Source organism: Vulpes lagopus, chromosome 7, assembly GCF_018345385.1.
Source record: "Vulpes lagopus strain Blue_001 chromosome 7, ASM1834538v1, whole genome shotgun sequence".
In the NCBI taxonomy this organism is placed as follows: Eukaryota; Metazoa; Chordata; class Mammalia; order Carnivora; family Canidae; genus Vulpes; species Vulpes lagopus.
The window spans coordinates 80039597-80066051 of record NC_054830.1 but is presented as its reverse complement, the minus strand read 5'-3'; the positions used below and the strand labels follow the sequence as shown (position 1 = coordinate 80066051).

At 37.4% G+C, this 26455-nt stretch overlaps 1 protein-coding gene across 8 annotated transcripts in view; it reads right to left on the bottom strand.

Moving 5' to 3' along the window:
* Window positions 1-26455, bottom strand: part of RNF38 (ring finger protein 38) — a 136836-nt gene that overhangs the window by 26417 nt on the left and 83964 nt on the right. For 4 of the 8 annotated variants that reach the window (XM_041761945.1, XM_041761949.1, XM_041761948.1 and 1 more), the window contains 2 exons: window positions 6921-7114; window positions 492-705 (listed from right to left, as the gene is read on the bottom strand). In XM_041761945.1, coding sequence (XP_041617879.1) covers window positions 492-705; window positions 6921-7114 — 408 coding nt within the window. Of the gene's footprint in view, window positions 1-491; window positions 706-6920; window positions 7115-17373; window positions 17524-26455 lie in introns of all 8 variants that reach the window. The other 4 variants (XM_041761950.1, XM_041761952.1, XM_041761947.1 and 1 more) reach the window with 3 other exon arrangements.

Below are 26455 nucleotides of genomic sequence, written 5' to 3'. Positions count from 1 at the left end.
TCTCCTTGACTAGTCCCTCAGTTCCTGGCAGGTACAAAGAGAAATGAAGTCTTCTACCTGTTGTTTCTTTGGAGACCCATGGAAACCTATCAGCAAGGATGCACCCCTACGGTCTTGCCTACTGAATTATTCTAGAAGAAATCGGGGGGGGGGGGAATCGGGGGGAGAGGGAAATAGAAATGCATATTCAAAACACCAGCTGCCTGTTACCTTCAATTAATATTGTTATCAGTGATTTCCAACCAACTAATACATGAAGCCATTCTGAGCTTTCATAACCTTGCTCCTAATTTTTTAAAGTTCAACTTTCTTCTGAGCTGTGTAGAATTTAAATTAAGAAGAATGAACTTATCTAAAACAGCTTCAGTTTAGGGAAAGTTATTTCCTTTTAGGTAAAATTAAAAAAGAAACTTACAACAAAAAACAAATCACCTCAATAAATTGCCACCAATTTTTAGCATCTGTATTTCCTGGACATTCTGTTACTGTACCTGATCATGTATGTCAACCATTACTGCATTTTGCTGGGGTGGATGAGCAGCAGGGTGTAACAGACGGGGAGATACATTCGGAGGGTGGAAGGCTCGAGGTTCCTCTATTGCTTGCTGCTGTGCATAAGGGAGATGGTGATAGTTTTCATCTTGACTAATGGAATTATGTCGAGACAGACGATCCCTTCTTCCTCTCTGGCGCCTGACAGGAGGACTGTAATATAGCAAATGTCAAAAAAGTCACTGTAATATTTACTGTTGTGATCCATAAGGATTCTGTATTGTCTCTCTTTGCAATGCATCACTAGTTTATACTAAGGCAAAAGCTTGAGTATTAAATAATTGCTGTGGTTCCCCACCAGCACTAAAAGCTTAAAATTTAAACAATGTTTTCTTTTAAAGAAAAGAGCAAAATGCTATTCAGCTCTGCAAATATGAGAAATCAATAGCTCACTACTGGTCACTTTGTGAGGGGTTTAAATGTATGAAACTGCCCTTTGTATAGAAAAAAGTAGTCAAGCTACCAGCAATTTCACATGGTTTAACCCATTGTTTTGCTCCCTTTATCCTATAAACACATAAATTTTAATCTGCATGTTTCTTGCCAGTATTCCATATATGCCTAATGAGCACTTCATGTTTGTCTATCTGGCTAAGATATACAGAAAGACATAGTTCCTCGAACTGGTAGTTGCCAAGGGGAGCGCGGTAGGGGGAGCAAAGTGAGTAAAGGGGGAGTGAGAGGTACAGGCTTTCAGTTATGGAATGAGCAAGTCATGAGTATGAAAGGTACAACATAAGGAATACAGTCAACGGTATTATATTGTATAGTGACAGATGGTAGCTACACTTGTGATGAGCATAGCATAATATACAAACTTGTCAAATCATGTTATATACCTGAAAGTGTGTCAACTGTACTTCAATTTAAAAAAAAAAATCAAGGTGAAAAAAAGTTCCTACATACTCAAAATGAGAATCTTTTAAAATGCAAGTAGAAAATATATAAAGTAACTAAAAAACATTAAATTTGTTGACAAATGCAAATATAACAGTAACTCAGTAAATGCTACAAATGGAAATGATAGCAGATAGTGTCAGCATAAATATTCCTATAATATTCAGAATTTTTAAAAACTGCTTATGAAGGAAACTACTTTTACTCCCCCTACAGCAATCACAGTCATCTATACAGTTTAATACAAATTTTGTCAAGTTGTTATTGTAAATAGATTTCCATTTTCTACTTTTCTACAATTCCAAAATTCATCTCTACTGCTTTCTACAATGGCTCAGTACCATGCAATTCAAAAAAGCGGCCTCATTAAAATGTACTCTACAGGGGCACCTGGGTGGCTCAGTTAGTTAAGCACCTGCCTTTGGCTCAGGTCATGATCCCAGGGTCCTGGGATTAAGCCCCACATCGGGGTCCCTGCTCCACAGGTACCCCTGCTTTTTCCTCTCCACTGCTTGTGCTCTCTCTTGTACTCTCTCAATAAAATAAAAACAAAAACAAAAAACAAAAAAACCCACAAATCTTTAAAAATAAAACAAATAAACAAATGTACTCTACATTGTGCAAAAGAGGCCAAAAGAGCCCCTTTCCAGACATAGCTGCATATAGTCACCTTAGCAATCTTTACTGAGATCAGGTCACTTCTCTCATATTTCTTTCTTCTCACTCCCAACTGCCCAATCTTAAAGAGAACAATGACACGCCTTTGCAACATGAACTCTTCAATAGTGCTCTTGATACCATTCTCTGGGTTCTTGTTCCATTAACTGCTTCCTCTAGCTTTATTTTTAGTTATGTCTCTTTTTGCAAAATCTACATATTTTTGTTTCAAAATCTACATACTGTATTTCATTGAATTTAAGATGCCATCTGCCCTAAAACTCATTTTTTAAATGTTTTGAAGTAATTTTAGTATGGTTTTTTGCATACCCTTTGCCCAGCTTTCCTTCATGCTAATATATTCCATAAGCATAGAACAATTACTAAAATTAATAAACCTTGGTATTGTACTACTAACTAAACAGAGCATATTTCAGATTTCACTAGTTTTTCCACCAATGTCTCCTCACTGTTGAGAATCCAATACAGGATATCCCACTATATATTGTCATATCTTTTAATTTTTTTTTTGAGAAGGAGGCAGAGGGGAGGTGGGGAGGAGCAGAGGGAGGAGGAGAGAGTATCTTCAGCAGGGTCCACTGCCTGGCACAGAGCCCAGCACGAGGCTCAATCTTATCACCCTGAGTTCATGACCTGAGCCAAAACCAAGAGTCAGACGCTCAACGAATTGAGCCACCCCAGGTGCCCCTGTTTCTGTAAAAATATTTTAAAGGACTGTTTTATTAGGGTACCTGGTTAGCTTAGTTGATGGAGCGTGCAACTCTTGATATCAGGGTCGTGAATTTGGATTGGGTGTGGAGATTACTTAAAAATAAATCTTAAAAATATAAAGGACTGTTTTATGTATCACTAAAAGGAAAAGTTGTCAATCAAACTATGATATACCATCAATTCTAAGTCCTTACTAGATGTTAAGGTGTGAAAAATATATATCTTAAATAAAGTACATGTGCTCAGATCATTCATCTCCTGAAAATCTATTCGACCTATACATAAACTTTAAGGGCCCCCTGTATTGTTTTTATTATTATTATTTTTTAAAGATTTTATTTATTCATGAGACACAGAGAGAGAGAGAGAGAGAGGCACAGACATAGGCAGAGGGAGAAGCAGTCTCCCTACAGGGAGCCTGACGTGGGACTCAATCCCGGGACTCCAGGATCACACCCTGGCTAAGGCAGCGCTAAACCGCTAAGCCATCCGGGCTGCCCTTATTTGTTTTATTATATTGCTGCCACTTATCCTCACTTTGCTACTCAAAAACCATTCCAACAGCAAACTAAAAAACAAATTAAGATCCAAGCCCTTCTGCTGACATTCAAGTCTCTTTGTGATTTGTTTCCTTTATCTTTACTATATGACCTCTCACTATATTTGTGCCTTTGTGACAACATTTAGGAAGCAGAATAATTGAAAAATTTAGAAATTAGAAATAATGATAAAATATGGACAAATATTTTTCAGTTGACCTTGTCATATTTTGTCATATTACTTTATTATCTGTAAATACCACAAAGCTGTTCTGTCCTCTTACCTGCCTTTTGGTGACTGGGTTTTCTATATACATTATCTGTTTTTTTTGTGTGTGTAAAAGTTCTGTATTCTGTATTTCTATTCACCTAGGGACTTCCCTGAATTTTTAAATATATACTTCCACTTTTCTAAAAATATCTAGATTTACTCAGCATTCCCGGCAGATAGAAATTAAACTTATTACACTCTTCTCTCCACTCTGTCCCCATCTTGTGCGCAGATCTTTTCTGCAGTTCTCTTTTTAAAACAAAAGACCTTTATTCAAACTTAATAGTATGTCTTTTTCATTTCCTTTGCTAACCAATGGTCTTGAATCATAGTTCTTGAATTCTTTCTTCTGCTTCCTGGAGAGAGTACAACTTTTAATTCTTTCAGAGAGGATTTCTTGCTGGTCAATTCTGTCTCTGAATATTTGAAATGTGTTTATGTTTTCTCTTTATACTAGTGATACATCAGCTGGCAGAACTCAAAGCTTCTGTCTTGGAATATTTGTGAATTTTTATTATTCTTGGCATGTGTTCTGCAAGTTCACCAAAATCTTGTTTAACACTGTCTTTCTTAAATTCTGAGAAATGGTTTTGCATTATTTCCTTTAAAAGGTCCCTTGAATTGTCTCCATCTGAAAATATTTTAGACATACTTAAAACTGATGGCTCTGTCTCTATATTTAAATGTTTTTTTATCCACACTTTTCCTTTTACCTTTTACACTACATCTGGGAAAATTTCTCCACTTGATCTTTCAGAAACTAGGACACCTTTTCTGCACATTTACTGAGTTCTAAATTTTTCCCAAGCAAGGTTTCTAGTTGACTTTTATGACTATAAAATCCTCTGGTCTCTCTCTGTTAGACTTATTCAAAAATTCTGTCTATTCTATTTGACTGTTATTTGTTTTATTGAGTTGAATGCCCTTCTTCCACTTTGTGTGCTCATGTTTGTATCTGTAATTATGTTAGACTGCTGTCGAATATTGTTATCTGCTTGCACAGCCTCCTTCTGGAAGAAAATCTGGCAGCTAAGCTCACAGCTAACCTAAAGTACTAAATTGAGAATGGAGTAAGGAATAACACACAGTGCTGAGCAGAATAAGCCTGTAAATTAGTTTTCTGGAGCTCCTGTCTTCCTCCTGTGTTTCCATGAGCTTAGAGCATGACACTTCTCTTCAATTTAAACAACCTATAGCTTGTTACTACTACCATCTGGAAATAGACACTTTCGACATTCCCTTTCTGGTCCAGAGCCTTTCCTATGACCCAGCAGTTGTACTCCCAGGAAATGTGTACATAAGAGATTCCTAATAACTTTTTAACAGTAAGAAATTGAGCATCACCATTACCCAATAGTAGATGGATACATAAATAATGGCATATCAATATAAGATTATACCAAGTAAAAATAAATAAACTACTGGCATCCACATTAAAAATAGAATGTTTGATAAACAAAATCAAAGAAGAATACATTTAAATGAAAGTAAAACTGGCAAAACCTAAAAATATATTGTTTTACAATACATTCCAGTGTTAAAAAGTATTAACAAGGGAAGGATGTCAAATCACAGAACAGGGTTAATCCTTTAGGAAGGATGAACAGGGGCTTTTGAAGTTATTAACAGCGTTCTATTTTAATCTGGGTGTTGGTACACTTGTCTACTATCCTTTTAAGTGTATGCTTGTTTTACATGTTCTCCTGAAAGTATGATACATTTCACCAAAGAAGAAGAGATTACAGTAGGTGCTCAGAGTGTAACCTTGAAACAACCAGCCATATTGTCTCATGCTATTTATTTAACAGCTATAAAATATTTTACCTGTTTTGACATACATTATCTTAACTTAAACATTCCCATTTAATTGGGGGACAATGCACCAGGTAGTGTAAAAGTCTTAGTGTCCAAACAGAAAACTCAAAAGATTTTTGTCTCATTTGAAAACAAGGAATGGTAGCTTTATGATCCTGCAATATTAGTTTCCTAGGGCTGCCATAACAAAATGCCACATACTAGGTGGCTTAAACAACAAAAATGAATTTTCTTATAGCTCTGGAGACTATAATTCTAAGATCAAGGTGTCAGCATGATCTAAGATCAAGTTGAGAGTGCTCTTCCTGGTTTGCAGATGACCACCTTTTCACTGTTTCCTCACTTGCCAGAGAGAGTAAGCTCTCTGGTGTTCTTTTTTTTAAAGATAGATTTATCTATTTATTTATTTGTTCATTCAATTCATTCATTCAGAGAGAGAGAGAGAAAGAGAGAGAGAGGCAGAGACACAGGCAGAGGGAGAAGCAGGCTCCATGGAGGAAGCCTGACGTAGGACTCGATCCTGGGTCTCTAGGATCACACCCCGTGCTGCAGGCAGCGCTAAACTGCTGTGCCACTGGGGCTGCCCTCTGGTGTCTCTTCTTATAAGGATACCAATCCTTTTTGGACTGACTCCCCACAGCCACCCTTATGACTTCATTCAATCTTAATTATTTCCTTAGAGTCCTCATCTCCAAGTATAGCCACACTCAGAATTAGGGCTTCAACATATGAATTTTGAAGATACACAAACATTTAGTCTGTAACACCTTAAGATTTTCAAAATTTCTTAATTATTAACATCCGAGACATGCAAACAGTTGTCTTACTCCAAGGATACACAATTTCCCTGAAGAAAAAAATGTATGACATCAGGACATAAAGAGGAAGCAGCTCAGAAGAAAGATTCCCCTGGGAAGGAAAAGTAGGGGACATGTCCCATGACAGAGGACTGAGCGCTGATGTAAATCTCAGTCAGTCTTTCATACCACAGGCTCCACAGTTTTTTTAAGAAACCTAATTAAGTTCCCAATTGCCTTAAGGATACAGAAGAAACGGAAATGGAATGGAAAAGAGGTAGTTCATTTCAAGGGTCTCCATACTTCCTTCCAGTTGTAAACTATAAAATGCATTTTTCTGTAATCAGGATTGCAGGCTAGCCCACAGAAAGCCTTAAACCATAAAGCAGCTGAATTCTTATATAATGGCATGGACTGATTATAGGTAAATCAGCCTAGCCTCTTTGAATTTCATCTGTTAACCACAAGCTAAATTAACTTCCATGCTCTGTGGTGGGAGTCTCAACAATGTGTCATGTTGTTTTTCGAGTGTATGAGTACATATATGTGTTGATCTGTTTATAAAAAGCCCATAGAAATAATGCTTTCTCATGTTAAAAAAAAAACAAAACTCATAAATCTACCAAAGAAAGAAAATTTAAGACATTGTAATCAACTAACCTTCTTCTGTTGCGTGCAGGTGTGTTGCATCGTTCCCCTGAGAAGTGATGTTGGCTTGATCGAACTGAAGGGGGCTGCCTATTTGATGTCATCTCCCATGGTCGCATTGGTGGTGAGGGAGCTGGTGATGCTGATGTATAATCAAAGACTGAATGAGAGAGGCGCTGTCTCTTGGGACTTGGACTATCTTCACTCTGACAATGCAACAAAATCAATCAACTTAATAAGACCTTTCAAGGATTTTCCATTACTATATATGCATAGGTGTTTAAATATATTTACCTTATAAAGTAAAGGGGAGGTGGAATATGCTGTCAAGCCAAATTAATTATCTTTAAAGAAAATAGATGCTGGATAGGGGAAGGGAGATGCAAAGTAAATATTAAATGAAAAATAAAATCTGTTTCTTAAAAATCATCATAAAACTCATTAACATATAAAGACACACAATAAGGTGATAAACAATTGTAAGGAACTTAACAACTTTTTTCTTAAATATTTATTAATTCATTCTAGAGAGTAAGGGAGAGCATGCATGCTAGGGAGAGAAGAAAGAGAGAACCTTAAGAGAGAACCACCCACAAGTGTGGAACATGACACAGGCTCAATCCCATGACCTGAGCCAAAAATTAAGAGTCAGACACTGACTAAAACACCCAGGCACTCCTTGACCATTTCTTTAAAACTCCAACCCAACTGAGAAATTCCACCAAGCTACTCCATCACTTAAGTCACCTTTTTAGTGATCAATTCTCATCTAAGAGATCAACTGAGGAAGGGGTATAATATAGGTAGGCCCTTAACTTGATTCATTTTTTTTTAAGATTTTATTTATTTATTCATGAAAGACACAGAAAGATAGGCAGAGACACAGGCAAAGGGAGAAGCTTATGAGAAAATTTAGATGTGTGTTTTTTTTTTAAGGTTGTATTCATTTATTCATGAGAGACAGAGAGAGAGAGAGAGAGAGACAGAGACACAAGCAGAGGGAGAAGCAAGCTCCATGCAAGGAGCCCGACATGGGACTCGATCCTGGAACTCCAGGATCACACCCTGGGCCAAAGGCAGGTGCCAAACTGCTGAGACACCCAGGGATCCTCTAGATGTATACTTTTTAAAAATTGATTTTGAGTATAGATATTTAAAAGAGTTTGAATATTACTGAATGGAGAAGAGTAATTGTTTTTTAAAGATTTTATTTATTTATGAGAAGAGAGAGAGAGAGAGACAGACAGGCAGAGGGAGAGGGAGAGGAAGAGGGAGAAGCAGGCTCCCGCAAGGATCCCAATGTGGGACTCAATCCGGGGACCCTGGGATCACTATCTGAGCCGAAGGCAGATAGATGTTCAACCACTGAGCCACCCAGGTGCCCCCCTTGACTTGATTCTAAATAACACTCTTTTGCTCCTTTATTCTTATTATTTAAGTCCATTACATTAGTTTTCTCTAATAAGGGTTATAAGATAACATTTATCTAAAACAGATAAAGAAACAGTCAACTGATCTAGATCATCAGTTTTTTTCTTCTTCTAAGATTTTATTTATTTGAGAGAATCTGAGGTCGACTCTGAACTGAGCACAGAGCCCAATGTGGAGCTCCATCTCATGACCACAAGACACACTACCTCAGCTGAAATCAAGAGTTGGACGCTTAATGGACTAAGCCATCCAGTTGTCTCACCTAGACTGTCAGTTCGTAACTAGAACATTACAGCATTTTGAGGAAGACAGGGGGTTAGTTTCAAGTAAATCATAGGAGTAGTGGATAATTCAAAACCAGTACTTGTTACATGTTGAGTTTTCAAGGGTCACAGCATTGTTTACTAGATATAAATTTGGAATGGCTTTCTTAGTTGAATTAGTAACTGTAGAGGATTCCCCACACAACTCAATTTTCCAATCCAATCTCACAAAAACTATCAAAATTACAAACTAACCAAATGTCTGGGTGAGGGCTATGTGTTTTCTAAGAGAGCCTTTATTATCTCAAATCTATTCCTTGAAGTTCTAATTACTTGAGCATTAGAGCACTTTTGGTTGCAAAGTAATTGGTGCCTGCAGCCAGTACCAAAAAAGTTAGATTATCTCCAGTATACAGGGCTACAATATAACATTAGATTTTAAGAGATAAACATATAAAACAGAACAGATTAAACTGGTAGGAATAAAGTAAACTGCTAAATAGTTACTTTTGATCATTCCAAGTTATTTAGCAGAGGTATTCCAAAAACATCATTTTCCTTCTATATTTAAAATAACTCAAATCTGTCATTTTAATTAAAATATAAAATAGTTTTCAGAACCACAAAGAAACACCTTATTTTCTCCCTAGATTTAATGCTATTAAAATTTCTTGTTTTTACCCTTTTAGTAAGAAAATCAGTTATGCTCTATAATCTTAAAACTCAATAAATAACCAATGAGGGGCATCTCTGGCTCAGGTCGTGATCCTGGCCAGGGTCCTGGGCTCGAATACTGCCATCAGGCTTCCCGCAGAGAGCCCGCTTTTCCCTCTGCTGGTCTCTGCCTCTGTGTCTCTCATGAATAAGGAAAAATCTTTAAAAAAGAAAAAGACTTCTGGTTTTGACAAAATCATGGGCCAAATACGAAAATCCGGATAGAAACATCTAAAAATAATGCATTAAAAAAAAGTTTTTTTTTTTTTTTAGAAAAAAAAAGTTTTTAATTGCGACAATAAACTCAGAAAAAAGGAAAATTACCAAGGACCAAAAACAAAGAAGAAAACTGAAAACCCAGCTGTTGGTTTTATTTTGAGGCGGGACACCGAATATATGGCCTTATCACTCACTGAGAGCCCTGCATAGAGTCAAAATTTCCAAAGTACTATACTTCCAAAAAAAAAGAGAAGGCTAGAGGGGCACCTGGCTGGCTCATCCAGGTGAGACCTCAAGGTCGTGAATTCAAGCCCCACAGCTGGCATGGACCCTACTTAAAATTTAATAAAGAAGGGCAGACTAGAAAATGTTCACTGGCATAGAGAATTAATAGGAAAACACATCTACTCTGTCTGGACTGGGAAGTGGAGAAGAGATTTCTCCTCTGAGAATTCAGGTTAGCTTCTCACACCAGATTTAGTGTTCAATTTTTTCATTACCCACAGAGGTTGCCTATGAACCTCTAAGTTTAGAAATACAGAAACTGGTTAAGAATTATGCTACCAAAAGGACTTGTGACAGGTATATGCACAGCAGAATCTGAAGGGAGGGGATCCCTCAGTGGCTCAGGGGTTTAGAGCTTGCCTTTGGCCCAGGGCGTGATCCTGGAGTCCCAGGATCGAGCCCCACATCGGGTTCCCTGCGTGGAATCTGCTTCTCTTTCTGCCTGTGTCTCTGCCTCTGTGTCTCTTGTGACTAAATAAATAAAACCTTAAAAAAAAAAAAAAAAGCTGTAGGGATACTCCCATTAACTTGACCAGTGGTTCTTACACTTCTGCATGTGTCAGAAACATCAGTTTGTTGGGCCCACTCCCCAGTTTCTGATTGAGAAATTTTGGATTGGGGTCCAAGAATTTTTTTTTTAAGATTTATTTATTCATGAGAAACACGGTGGGGGGGGGGGGGTGGCAGAGCACAGGCAGAGGGAGAAGCCAGCTCCCTGCAGGGAGCCCGATGTGGGACTCGATCCCCAGTCTCCAAGATCATGCCCTGGGCTGAAGTTGGTGCTAAACCGCTAGCCACCTGGGCTGCCTGAATTTTCATTTCTAAATTGATCTTGGGTGATGCTTGCTGCTGCTGGTCTGGGACTATACTTTCAGAACCACCAAGCCAAGTTAAGGGACTCTCTTAGGAAAAGTCCCTAAAGATAAACTTGCCATAAAAGAGAAATCCATTTTTTCGGGGTGCCTGTGTGGCTTAGTCACTTAAGCATCTGTCTGGGTGGCTCAGTCAGTTAAGTATGTGACTCTTTTTTGTTTTTTTTTAATTAAGATTTATTTATTTATTCATGGAGAGAGAGAGAGAGAGAGGCGCAGAGACACAGGCAGAGGGAGAAGCAGGCTCCATGATGGGAGCCCGACATGGGACTTGATCCCGGGTCTCCAGGATCATGCCCTGGACCGAAGGTGGTGCTAAACCGCTGAGCCACCCGAGCTGCCCCTCTTTTTTTTTTTTTTTTCCCCTAAAGAGGGAGAGACTGAGGAAGGGGGTGGGCAGAGGGAGAGAAAGAATTTTAAGCAAGCTCCACATCCAGCATGGAGCTGGACTCGGGATCTCACAACCTTGAGATCATGAACTGAGCCAAAACCATGAGCTAGACACTTTAACCAACTGAGCCATACAGGTGCCCCAATGTCTGACTCTTGATTTCAGCTCAGGTCATGATCTCAGAGTCGTGAGATCAAGCCCTCTGTTGGACTCTGTGCTGGACCTGGAGCCTGCTTAAGATTCTCTCCTTCTTCCTCTCCACTGCTCACTCTCTCTCTTAAACAACCCCCCGCCCCCCATAAAAACACATTAAACAACCCCCCGCCCCCCATAAAAACACAATCACAACTTTTAAAAAGTTAAAATAAATTCAGACCTTCTCTACCTGCCTTATCTTTGACAAAAAATAAAATTTCTCATTTCACAATTAAACAAATGTTAAGTTTAAATGACCCAGAGTGAGAAAACACTTAACAAAGTTCCATTCATTCTAAATAATACACGTGAAAGTACTTAAAAAACCAAAACATTCGATATAAAGCAAGTTGATAATAGAGAATAACCATTGAGACAGACCTTGATTTTTCTTGTTGTTTGTTTTGCAAAGGAAGAATATAAGCAGGGGAAAAGCATGACATTAACAATTTCATATTTGAATCACACAGTATGGTTTATGAAATGATCTCTATGCATTCTCTCATTTAATTTTCCACAATCTGGTCTTTGTTTAAAATACATCCAGATTAATGTGTTCCTATTAAGTCAAGATGAACCAAAGACGAATGATTATATTGTTCTTTTTTTTTTTTTTTAAAGATTTTATTTATTTATTCATGAGAGATACAGAGAGAGAGAGAGAGGCAGAGACACAGGCAGATAGAAGCAAGCTCCTTGCAGGGAGCCCGACACAGGACTTGATCCCAGGACCAGGATCACGCCCTAAGCCAAAGGCAGACGCTCAACTGCTGAGCCACCCAGGCGTCCCTACACTGTCCTTAAACAACCCAATGCATAGTCCTGTTCCACATAATTCACATTGGGCTTCAATTTTCTAATGTATAGATCTCATATTCCTCAGCTCAGAAGATTTCAGAATAAAACTGAAACTCATAACCAGACTAACAATACATTTTCCTGGGATATTATCTTATTTATATATGTAGAGGGGAAAGAGGCTTTAAATGTTATATATTCAAAAGTATGCATTAAAAAAAAAAAACAAAGCTTTGTTTTTTGATATGATCCAAGTTTGTTTTTTCATGAAAGGCCAAAGAAAGGAATAGGTTTTATGTGCAGTGAGGACTTAGGAGATTCTAGTGGGATAGCAGTCCAGTTCCATCATAATGAACAGAATCCAACAGGAAGAAAATATGATGTTATCATCATTGGCCACAACTGGTAGTCCAACTTCTGGGCCTCCCTGAATTTTGGGAGGCCTACATGGCTAATTTTTTTTCTTTTTTCTTTTTTTTTTCACATGGCTAATTTTTGAATAACCTATAGATGCCCTATTTTTGGTTTAAAAAAATTTTTTTTTAAATAGACTCCATGTCCAGTGTGAAGCCCAATGCATGGCCTGAACTCATGATACTGAGATCAACAAGACCTGAGCTGAGATCAAGAGTTGGATGTTTAACTGACTGAGCCACTCAAGCATCCCTTTCTTAATTTTTAATCACAAATACATCACTGGTTCATAAAAACTGATTTACCTTGATGCTATAATTTGTTTTCAGATAGTATGTTAGTTCCACCAAAGCACTAGATTTTATCATGAATCTGTAACTATAATAATTTTAAGCTGTAAACACAAATCAATGGTTAAAATTAAAAAAAAAAAAAACCTGATGCATAAACATGAAACCAGTGAAAACAGAGAAGATATAAATAAAGAACAACTTGAAATTAAGAGATCCCTTTGAGATAGCCACAAGGAGTGGCTATCTCAAAGCTCAGAGACCAGAAATTTTAGTTTTGGGCATACAGATAAATGGTAGGTTAATGAAACTATAGGTATGGACAAAATTTTCCCCAATTAATTTATACAAAGAAAAGGAAGCCCAATACTAAACTCTAAGAAATATTTTTATTTATTTATTTATTTTAATGATAGTCACACACACACAGAGAGAGAGAGAGAGAGAGAGGCAGAGACATAGGCAGAGGGAGAAGCAGGCTCCATGCACTGGGAGCCCGACGTGGGATTTGATCCCGGGTCTCCAGGATCGCGTCCTGGGCCAAAGGCAGGCGCTAAGCCGCTGCGCCACCCAGGGATCCCTCTAAAAAATATTTTATGCCAAGTAGTTGATGAGAAGAAGGTGGAGTGTGTTGATAGAAGCCAGTGAAATGGAGTTTCAAGGATTCAACTGAGAAGTGACAAAGGATGGGGACTGAACAACAGCCACTGTGTTTTACAACAAAGAGCTCAGGGAGAGGGGGAGGGTAACTGGGTGACAGGCACTAAGAAGGGTACACAATAAGATGAGCACTGGGGGTTATATTATATGTTGGCAAATTAAATTTAAACCAAATATATTAAAAAAAAGAAAAAACAACAACAAAGAGCTCACTGACACGGAGCTATTTCTTTGTAATATGATTTAGTATCATTTATGGAGTAACACCCCTTACAACAACTTTCAAAAAAGTTTTTCTCCCGTCTTTTCTTTGAAAATCTTTCTTATGAATTTAGGATAACTCTGTAAGGTTTCTAAAATCATGAAACTCAGACTTTGGCTGAAATTTTTATTAAGTCTGTAACTTTGCTGCAGATTTTTTTAAACAATAATTAGTCCTCTCCTTCAGAAACCTAGACTATTTCTGCATATAAATCATGAAAATTTCAATCACCTAATTAATGTTCATAAATTTACAAAATGAAGTGTCACATAGCTATCATTAGAATACATATACACGCATACACACACACACAACCCTGAAATCGAGGGTTGTACTAGACCCAAAATCTAACTTCTCCACAATGTACCTGCTTTATGAAAGCATACTATCTTCAGTCACAATCAATAAATTGGTTGAGTGCACCTGGGTGGCTCCATGGTTGAGTGTCTGCCTTTGCCTCAGGGTGTGATCCTAGGGTCCCAGGATGGAGTCCTGCATCAGGCTCCCCTCAGGGAGCCTGCTTCTCTCTCTGCCTTGGTCTCTGCCTCTCTCTGTGTCTCTCATGAATAAATAAATAAAATTTTTAAAAAATAAAAATAAATTGGTTGATGGTACCGGAACTGCTAATTTTAAAACTCTAAGAGGTTAATAGCAGAGACAAGAGGGAATTTTTGGAGAAAGATGAAATTGTTCTACTATCTTGATTGTGGCAGTGGTTCCACATCTGCATGCATTGGTCAAGTCAGAGACCTGTACACAACAAGGGTGAATTTTATGTATGTTAATTATATCTTAACTTTAAATTTCTGAAATAATTATAAGAGGTACTTTGATTGTAAGTAAATATTTTTATAGATGCCAATATGCCAACACCTATTATCTCTTCTGTAAGAAAACCCAGAGTGATAAATACACAAAGCAACCACTTGTATAGAAATTAAAATATCAACTAAGTGTACACCAGGAAACGCATACAAAAATATTCATAGCAACACTACTTGCAGTAATAGTAAAAAACTGGAAACTACTGGAAATATCCATCAAAAAGAGGGAATAAACTGCAATATATTCATACAACATGAAATACTAAAAGGAAAATGAATCAACTACATGTCCACATGCATCAATATGAACCTCAAGAAGACAAAAATACATAGTATGATATCATTTTTATTGAGTTCAGGAACTAAACAGTATAGTATTGAGGGATACTGCCATGTGGTAAAACCACAAAGAGAAGCAAGGGGGTATGAAACACTAAATTCAGAGTTTTTAACCAAGGCACAAGTATGGAGCAGCAGGTAGATAGAATATAGAAGGTCATATGAAGACTTCTAAGGTAATGGTAATGGTTGACTTCTTAAGATGGATGGCGTTTCTTAAATTATACATGTGTCTACTTTATAACTTTCATATATAAAATATTTCATAATTTTTTAAAAAAGAGTATGCAAAATTTGAAAGATTTTGACTAAGTAATATAGAACAAGCAAGTAAATAAGGAGCAAAATACAAGGTCTTTAAATTGATAGAGGGGAAATGAATGACAAATATAGCTCAAAAACAGGAGATTCTTGTTCAAAGATGACTGGTAATTGGAAACAAGGATTCAGAAGAGTATCAAACACTTTCCTTCTCCTCTATGACCATCCCACTTATTAGACACATAATCAATTTCCATGCTGCGGGGTGAGGGGCAACAATTTTTTTACTCCTACACAAGATTACAAGGAAAATGATATCCTCTGAAAAGAGACTAGTTTCAGCCAAGATAAGGGAATAAAAAGGATGCTTTAAGAAAAAAAAATGTAAGAGGTAGTTGAGTCTGTTTAAAATGGAGTATTCCAAAGGGAAGGAAAAGCAGAGAAGGCTGAGAGGGAAGGAACTTGGGGGAAAAAAACCCCAAGAAATGAAAACAACACATTAAAAGATTTCTCCCTTTCACGTGGCAACTAAGTTTTCTAAAGATGAGAAAAGCATAATCAGAACAAGAAATCACACCCAATTTTATTATCAGAATTAGCTGAAGGTATGTGACAGCATCTCAAAGGGGATGTAAGGATTTACTTTGCTTCATGTTGAACAATGGTAAGCCAGGAAGTGGGCAGAGAAAAATCTCCAGTCTTCCCTGGAAGCCAAGTACACTGAGGGCCTTGTTTTTAAAGTTAGAAAAAAGATTTAAGTTTAACTAGGGCTATAAATAAAAATTTAACAATACCACCTTCCACCTTTCTGCAACACTAAATGGAATTGGCTCTTTGTTTTCAAAACGTATTTAAATTTGCCGCAACTCTTTGAGTTTAAAGTTAATAACTGAGTTAATGCTTGAAGACTCAAAGTATGAAAAACAAAGAAAGCAACAAATAACTGTTTAGTGGTGGCAGCAGTGAAGATAGTAAATTTCTTCCTTAGCTATACTGGTTTACTAAATATCGAGCTATTATAGACCAATGCTGGATCAAAAATGGTAGTCAATACTCCATTTGATTCAATACAGTAACTATCTCTTAACATATACTACACTGTTTACAGAAATATCTGTTATCTAAAGATGATATGCTATTAGTAGATAAGAAATCACAAAAGGTGCTCTGCCAATAACTACCTGTTTAACTGGGCCTCTCAGAAAGCTTTCCTGAGCCTATTTCTTCATCTATAAAACCATCCATGACTGGTTTATTATTAGAAAAGTACAAAGAGAGAGAGAGAGAGAGAGAGAGAGAATACATGCAAAAGGGGGAAAACCTGGCACAAATTCCAACAAGAAGTATCATATTGAAGAGCCCTGGATCACCTACAAAGTTATTCTCAGAAATTTCATATATCCAATTTAATGTACCACAAGCATTTCTCTTTCAGAACTAGTCCCAAGCCCCAAACTACCACTCTGACACAAAGAGAAAATGAGTTGGCTTTGATTAGCAACTCTCACTTCCTTAGATATATATACATATATATATATATAAATACATGCCTTGGCCCACAACTCTAATATCCAGAAGCCACTGTATAACTAGTTTCCTTTTGGTAATATTAATACTGACTTCCATTACTAAACCATGCTTCTCTAGGAGTAATGGACTGGAAACTGAGTTGCCAGTAATTCATGTGAGCACATCCTAGCAATTTTGTCAATAAACTAATGATAATACCTGCCTTAATCTATTTTCATTTCATATATAACAAAAATTTTAATCACATTTTACCCACAGGTATCAAAAGTGATAGAAAGCAAGTCACCATGTTTTCTTTTTGAAATATACATCACTATCAAACTCTGGGCACTAAGCTAATAAGTAGTGACAGCTTTAAAAATATCTTGCATGCTTCCATTTTTCCATTCCAACACAATTTCATACATCTGTAATATCTTCTACTTTCCGATAGAACTTGGCCTATTAAGACAAGTGATTAAGACCAAAAGATCAAAATACAAGAATATTAATACTGGTCAAATAATAAATAGCAGCTCAAGAGAAGACAAACATTCTTCAGAAAAGCTGGCTAAAAAGTTAAGTTGAAGAAGTCCTCTAAGAAGAATACTTATTCCCACATTCAACAGAAAATAAGAAGATGATACTGAGAATATTGTTTTAAGCCTTCCTAGAAACAACCTAAAATGTATCTGTGACTTTCAGCCCTACATAGGGAAAGGGTAAATATATAAGAACCTGGAAGAAAGCTTTGAAGTGAGCATCCTCTTGAACGGTAGTATTCTGATCACTTGGGAGGAGAGGGAACAGGCTCTGAAGTCTCACCCTTTCACAAATCACCTTGTTAGGATGGCCAGGTAGAGGTGTTGAATTGGCCCCGGGAGATATCTGGGAAAAAGAGGGAGAAGAAAAGGATAGTTCATGGCTAGCCGCACCAATGTGGAGAATCATGTCTATGAAGGACAGTCTGGATTTTCTAGGTATTTGTGTTAGCAGAGACTGGAAAGAAATTAAAAATTAATCTTAAACATCAAAACAAATATAAGGATGGCAAAGGTTGCCTCTGGCAACAGATCTCTTTTACAAAAACTTTTTTAAAAGACCAAACAGCACTGCTAAAAAATGCTAAGTCTTTCCTATGTTTCCCATATAATATCTACTAATATTTTCTTCCGTTGGTATTAATTCTAAAATTCTAAAGGATAGGGAAGACTTCATGTTAAGAGAACCTGAGATAAAATCATGCATCTTAAATACAGAAAGATTACTGTCTGTCTTGACTAAGATAATATTTTTCATCCTATTTTTTAATTAACCTTCTTTATGATCATGCAAAGACAACAAGAGATTTCAAAACATTGGTAGCAAAACTTCTATAGTGACCATAGGCATAAGAAAGAAGAGTTTGTGGACATCTCAGCTCTATTCAACACAAACTCGGTGACCTTAAGAATAAAGGAGGGACATCTGGGTGACTCAGTGGTTGAGTGTCTGCCTTCAGCTCAGGTCGTGATCCCATGGTCCTGGGATCAAGTCCCATCAGACTCCCCACAGGGAGCCTATTTCTCCCTCTGCCTATGTATCTGCCTCTCTGTGTGTGTCTCTCACAAATGAACAAGTAAAATCATAAAAAGGATAAAGATCATAAACCCCAAAGCAAATGACTGCATGTTTTAAATGCCTGACTTAATTGTAGGTTAATTCCCTTAAACTCATACGTAATATCAACTTAAATCTGCAGGACTTTTAATCATGGACATCATGAGCATCACTCGTTCCACTGTGCTGTGGAGTAAACTCCCCTTGGGAGTTAAGTTTTGTGAACTTGCTTACCCCTACATTGAAGACCATGTGCTTTAAACCACATGTCTGGTTTTCAGTTTCACTGCCTCATTCATTCTCTTACACAGAAGTGTCTATTCTGTGCTGCTTAGGCAGCACATATACTAAGTGTCTATTCTGTGATAGACATTAAACCAAGAAGACCCGCATGGTTTACAACCTTCAAGAAGTGTATGCTATGAAAAAGAAACAAAAGCAAATCACTGTACAATGTACAGAATATCATCTTTCTATGATAATGCTAGGCACAGGGTGCTATGAAGAGGTAACCGGCAAAAGACAGCAGTATAGTCAAGAAACTGCAAAATGTTCAGTTTGGCTAGGCAGTATAGAAGTAAGCAGAAAGGAAGGCAGAGACAGATGATGAAGTAGCATGCTAATTATATTAATACTACTTGTATAATAGCCTTCCTTAACCCCTTTATAAATTGTTTCTGGTTTACTATGAGCCTGGTAAGCAGATAACCAAGCTTGATGGTAAGACTAAAATTATTTCCAAACACCTTCTTAGGAGCAAAAGCAAAATCACTTGAGGGCAGTAACTTTAGAATTCACAAAATGTTTTCAACATGAGCTAAAACTTATCTTTACACTTACAAACATAAATGTGCTAATATTCTATGACGAAGTATGAAGTGCAGAATTAAGGAATATTTACTGATTGCCTCCTGCAAATCAAGAGTTTGTTACAAAAGATAAAACATGAATCCCATCCCTCAAGGAGCTTATTCTGGTTTTCTTTTTTCTTTTTTTTTTTTTTTAAAAAGGTGCAAAGCAGCCAAACTATAAGGATGGTATTTTAAATGAATAAATAATAAAAATAAAATCTTTAAAAATAAAGCAATTCTCTTAAAACAGTATCTTCCTTTATGTCAGTTTCATGTTTTTCTTTTGTAATCTTCTTAAGCTTATAATTTACAAGGTATCTTTGAAGACTGTTTTATTTGGTTTTGTTTTTAAAGATTTTATTTATTTATTAATGAGAGACACAGAGAGAGAGGCAGACACAGGCAGAGAGAGAAGCAGGCTCTCTCTAAAAATTGTTAAAAATTGTCTAAAAAAAAAAAAAAAAAAGCAGCCAGACATGGGACTCGATCCCGAGTCTCCAGGATCAGGACCGGGGCTGAAGGCGGCACTAAACCACTGAGCCACTGGGGGCTGCCCTGAAGACTTTTACAAAGCTCACCTGTCTTCAACTATCATACCTGAAACAGTCTGCATGAGTACCACTCTTATAAACTACTTGTACAAGTAGCTAGCTTGGAGAACAAATATCAGAGGATCAGGGTTCCTCTCTTTTATACTTTGTTCCTTTGAAAATTTAAGATTTCAGTCATATATAAATAAAACTTAAAAAAAAAAAAAAAAAAACAAAGAACGAAACTGGTAAACTCTGGCCCTAGTGCTCATAAGTTAATAATTTTCAAGCATATTCCTCTCCTACCCACAACAATTTCCTTTGGTCAGAAGCTCCTTCTGTCTAGAAAAAAAGGGAGGACAAACAATACAATGGAGAAAAGCTATATTCAAATACTGCAGAATGCCTGGTTGGCTCAGTCAGTTAAGTGTCTGCCTTCAGCTCAGGTCATGATCCTAGAGTCCCACATCCCATTAGCTCCCTGGCTCCATGGAAATCTTGCTTCTTCCTCCCCCTCTGCCTGCCACTCCCTGTGCTTATGCTCTCAATCTCTCTGTCAAATAAATAAATAAATAAATAAATGAATAAATAAATAAATCCTTTTTAAGATACTGTAGTTAATACAGATCAAGGACAAAATGAAAGATGGGGTTTTATACAGGTGCACCCACTGTATAAAATCACATATAATCATTCTGTGTGTCCCTGTGAGGCAGAATTCTAAGAAGGCCTCCAAGATCCCCACCCCTGATACACATCTATATAATCCATCCCTCCATGGTGTGTAGGCAGGACTGTAAATACAGTGGATTTCGTTCCCATGGTTAGGTTAAATTATATAACCTAATTATATGAACCCATTCACAGAAGTAAAGGGATTTTCAAGTGTAATTAAGATCCCACGTCAGTTGATTTGAAGTTAATCAAGGTAAGCCCGACTTAGAAAAAGTTCTTAAAAGAGGAACGGACTCTTCCTGAAGAGATTCTCCTGTCAACCCTGTAGGCAACCACTATGTTGTTAGAAGACATATGAACAGGACGGGGTCATGCTGCAGAGACAAGAAGGCACCCTGTAGGAGCTGAGAAGGTCACCAGTTGACAGCTAGCAAGAAAACAAGGGACTTCAGTCCTACAATTACAAGAACCATATTGAACCAACCAGTGGCTTGAAAGAGGACATCAAACCTCTCCTGACATGGCAGCATCAGACAGGTAAAACCACTAACAGCCCTGCAGCTAACCCATGTCAAGATTTCCTGTTCCATGTGTTTATCCGTGAGGTAACAGGTTCATATTTTATGCTACTAAGTGTGTGGTAATTTGTTACACACAATAGAAAATTAACAGGACATATATGTATCGAATAGAACAGAAATTGCTCTTCCACACCTGAAGAAAGTTTCTTCTCCAGAATCTTAGCTGTATTAATTTGATGAAAGATCTAAATTAAGACACTTATATCTAAGCAACACAGCAGTTTTTAAAATCTGGTAATAGCGAACTTCATACTAGGAACTGAACTGGCTCTCTGATCTTTATATACTGCAAGTCAGGGTTAAATGACTTGCTTAAAGCCATGCTATCTCATAAATACCAAAACCATAATTTGAAGCTAAGTCTATCTGGCTCTAAAATTCATGCTCAATGAATGAAATGAATGAATGAATGAATTTCATGCTTAACCCACTAAAACACCTTGTAGTTTAAGAATTTTAAAAGTGGGCAGCCCGGGTGGCTCAGTGGTTTGGCGCCACCTTTGGCCCAGGGCATGATCCTGGAGACCCGGGATGGAGTCCCACATCAGGCTCCCTGCATGGAGCCTGCTTCTCCCTCTGCCTGTGTCTCTGCCTCTCTGTCTCTGTATCTCTAATGAATAATAAAATCTTTAAAAAAAAATTTTTTTTAAGTAACATTTGGGGCACCTGGCTGGTTCAGATAGAAGAATATGTGGCTCTTGATCTCAGAGTTCTGAGTTTGAGCCCCATGCTGGGTGCAAAGATTACTTTAAATAAATAAAACTTCCTTTAAAAAGTAACTTTCGGGATCCCTGGGTGGCGCAGCGGTTTGGCGCCTGCCTTTGGCCCAGGGCGCGATCCTGGAGACCCGGGATCGAATCCCACGTCAGGCTCCCGGTGCATGGAGCCTGCTTCTCCCTCTGCCTGTATCTCTGCGCCTCTCTCTCTCTCTGTGACTATCATAAATAAATAAAAATTAAAAAAATAAATAAATAAATAAATAAAAAGTAACTTTCCTTCTTGCAATTTCATTGGATTAAGAAAAAACTATTTCACAAAGTCTATTTAAAGCTATTTTAAGTATTTCTACATAAATTATTTGACATAACTTTCCACTACTTCCCTCAATCTTCCTCATTTAAAATACTGTATACTGTATCTGGAAACTGATACAATTCTCTTTTTCTCTAACCTGGGAACTGTTGAACATTACAAAGATACAGTAACTTAAGTCTTTGCTCAGCATGCAACCTATGTTTTAAAAATCCAATAAAGGAAACATCCCTGAGACCTGATAAATCTGCAACTCCCCACACTTCTCATTTTTAATGTTTATTTACATATAACTATATGTCAAATTTACCCAGCATAACTGAGAAAACCACCTGTTTCATAAGACTAAAGTTACAGAATAGTTTAACCTTTTAAGCACCAATATGGTACTATGTTAGGCCATCTTTTGTTTAATGTGGCCTTTCCCTGTGTGGTAAACCATAATATAATAACCCACAATTAAACTTTTGTCTTGAAGAGTGTAATTATTATGTTATGGTGCTAAAAATAACACAAGGGCTTAGGTCCAGATATTGTCTCGGAACTTGCACTCTACAAAGCTGCTCCTGGTAGCAGCTTCCTTTTTCATTCATTTACATTTTTCTTTTTTTTTAAAAATATATTTTCTTTATTTATTTATGATAGTCATCACAGAGAGAGAGAGAGAGAGGCAGAACACAGGCAGAGGGAGAAGCAGGCTCCATGCACCGGGAGCCCGATGTGGGATTCGATCCCGGGTCTCCAGGATCGTGCCCTGGGCCAAAGGCAGGCGCTAAACCGCTGCGCCACCCAGGGATCCCCATTTACATTTTTCTTATAAAGATGAGGTAGATAGAGAATAGGCAGGTGCATGATCTCTAGGCCACACATTAAAATAACCTACTTTCTTCAACATAAATTGCTAAAAGCCAATAGTCTTCTCCAAACAACCACATTATTCTTCAGGGAAAAAAATTGTTCATTGTTACTAGCAGCATTATCAACTAGTCAAAAGCACTCAAATCACAGCCTTTCAGAAGGAAAACAAACCGAAACAAAACAAAAAATGAAGAGTGAGGTAGTTAGTGTTGACCCCACCAGGTCTTTTACTCCTTCCTCTAGGTGAAGTCTGGGTACCTAAAAAACGAAAAGGTCAAATCCAAATTATCTCAAAATCCACATATTCTCACTGCTTTCATGATGGCAAATGTTAATCTCCTGGAAAGTAATCAAATAGATTTTATCAACTATTTGAACAGTTTGAGTCAGCAATCTTTCATCTGATAAATTCTCGTTTTACTCTAATATGGGAATACCACCAAAATACAGGAAAAGCCACATGCACAAATGTTTATCACAGTACCATAATAGCAACAATTTAAAATAACTAGAAGTAATCTAAATGTTTAACAAATAAGTACTTGCTAAGAAAAATAATGGTATATACATGATTGGTGGACTATCACACAGCCTTAAACCATTCAAGGACTGGTACTACCTCCTGAAGGAAAATCACTGCTGTTCAGCACTAGAATGATCATTTTTTATATTTATTTTTTTTATTTTTTATTTTTTTAGAATGATCATTTTTTAAAACAAACTATTATTCCCATTCTTGAGTTAAGGCAAACAAACTGGGTTCATGTCTTTCTGGGAAGCACAACAGAACCAGATTTGGTGAAAATGACTGAAAGGCTTCACCATCCTTTCCCTAACCCTATAGTCCCATATATTACTCGGGGGTGGGGGTAGGGGGGCGTGGGGACACACGTAACATGCAATTAAGGAGGTCTGTAACCATAACATCTACTGATCTACTGAGAAGGTGGACATAAAAGTTAGAAAAAATAAGTTACAAATTATTTAAATAAAAAGGTTTTTTTTTTTCTTTCCCCTCCACATCCAGATTTGCCTGCACATTATTCTCCCAGCAAGGAAGTGTCTGAAATAACTTTATTTAGGGTGGTAACCCTTAGCACAATGCTCTAAAGTATCTCTTCAAGATTTATCTCTAAAAATTACAAGGATTTGGAAAGTACACAGACCATGACCAATCCAACCAATATGAAAAATTTATACACAAATATATGCATGTATGAAAAGATAAAGTGTGACTAGGCTCTTTAAGATTCTTATTAAAGGGCAGCCCTGGTGGCTCAGCAGTTTAGCACTGCCTTCAGCTTAGGGTGTGATCCTGGAGTCCAGGGATCGAGTCCCATGTCAGGCTCCCTGCATGGGGCCTGCTTCTCCCTCTACCTGTGTATCTGCCTCTCTCTCTCTCTCTGTCATGAAAAAATAAATAAAATCTTAAAAAAAAAAAAATTCTTATTAAATAGGGCAGCCCGGGTGGCTCAGCAGTTTAGCGCCACCTTCAGCCCAGGGCGTGATCCTGGTGACCCAGGATGGAGTCCCACCCACATCAGGCTCCTTTCATGGAGCCTGCTTCTCCCTCTGCCTGTGTGTCTCTGCCCCTCTGTGTCTCTCATGAATAAAAAAAATCTTAAAAAAAAAAAAAAGATTCTTATTAGATAAAATACATAATCAACTCATATTGACTGCACGTCTACTATGTGCTAGATGCTACGGACTACTTGGGAAAAAGAAATTATTCTTGCTCTTAGACTCTGGTGAGGGGCAATTCAATAGGAACTAAATGAAGAAATAGGGCCCTCTAACAGAGAGGAGAAGATAAGTGCTGAAATTCTTAAAAAAGGAACGTGAAAAGATGTAAGAGTTGGGGGGAAAAATGAGACTGTCTAGATGGCCCCTCTTCCTCTATCTGCTAAAATTTCTCACTTGTTAATTTACTATACAGAATTCAGGCATTTGCTTCATCTCCAGAAAGGCCGTCACTCCTGGAATTTAACATTTGCTGAATGAACTAGACCAAACTACATTCAAATGTGTTTACAATCTGTATACTCTCTCCAGAGATAAATAAAGCAGGTTATGTAGTTAACCAAAGTAGAAAACAATTGAAAACACATGCCTGATATATATGGCCAACAGGAAAATAATCAGAAAACAAGACCCAGACACTACACAAAACCCAGCAAAGTGAATTACAAAATGAAGGTGGCCTAAACAAAAACTGAAGGAGAGAGAGAGAGAGAGAGAGAGAGAGAGAGAGAGATGGAATAGCTGGAAAAAGACAAAGATAATCTTGACTAGTAATCTTTCCATACAGATCAATCATTTGAGATTTCTGAGTATTTCTCCACCATAGTTCCCACCCACAGCCTTGAAAAAAAGTAAATATAAGCACAAATAAAGAGTCTGGTAATATAACTAAAAGGTTCATCCAAAGCTATTGGCAGAGAGACAATAGATTACACTCCACATTGTGATGCTAACAGATTCAGTTATGTCTAACTATGCCATCCTATGTCCACTCTGCCTCAAAAGTCAGGATGCTCTAATAAAGAAAATTTTTAGCATTTACTCAGATTAATACTTGCAAACTTAGTTCCCTATAAAAACAGGATGGGTATTATCAACCTCAGCAAGTACAGAAACAAACTACCTTCCAGAGTCACAGAAGACATCAGAGGTGGAGGGTCCACAGACATCATTTAAATCCAACTTTCCTATTTTACAAATGAAGCTCTGTGGTCCACATGGCCAGTTTGTGGCAAAATTTAAACTACATCCTTTAAAGTCTACTAAATCTCTCAGTGATAAGTCTTACAAAAAATTTTAGAAATCAACTTAAAATTGAACTCCTGTAATGAATACACAAGGTTTAATAGGTTTTTGAAAAATGAAACATTACGCCAGTAAGTTTACAAACTAGCAAGAACTGGAGAAAGGAGTATGTGAGGAGATACAATTCTCATTAAAAAATCCAGTTAGTCATTTTCCCCTTTTGACTGCAAGTATGTCCCAAATTCACTGCATCGGATCTAACACCTGTATTCGGTCTTGTATTGTTACTTCTGTAGAAGTCCTATTTCTTCCTTTCCAGTATGTTGTCTGAAGACAGGAAAATTTTTACTTTGATCCCAAATGTCCTTAGATTTTTATTAAGTTTTGATTTCACAAAAATTGAGAGAATAGTTGTTGCTTTTTAAATTTGGTCCTAGTTAAAAGAACTGAAGTAAATATTTTAACAATAGCACCTGTAAATCAGGGCCAAACACGATCCCAAGAGGCTTGTAATTCTAAAGTAACAAATCGGCTGTGTAGGAGTTGCATACACTTTAAATTTTCAAAGTTACGTGCGCCACAACGTTAAGAGAAGGAAATATCACATGATGCCAGCAATGACATGTATTCATTTCTATTTAAGGTGGGACAATTAGCATACTCAACTTTTATAGCACAAAGAAAAAAGGCTACGTCTCTTACAGAGCCTACGTACCGAAACAAAACTTTACTTTCTTTCACTCTCAATAATTTGAAAAATTCCTGGTTCAAAACCAACCTCTCTCATTCTTCGGCCCTGAAAGGAAGAACTTCCATCCCCTGAGAACAACACGCGGCCCGAACGGACGGCGGCGGCGGCAGAAGGACGCGCGAAAGGGCCCTGGCGAACGGGTTCCGCGTTCTCCGGGGTGACATCATTTCACCTGCG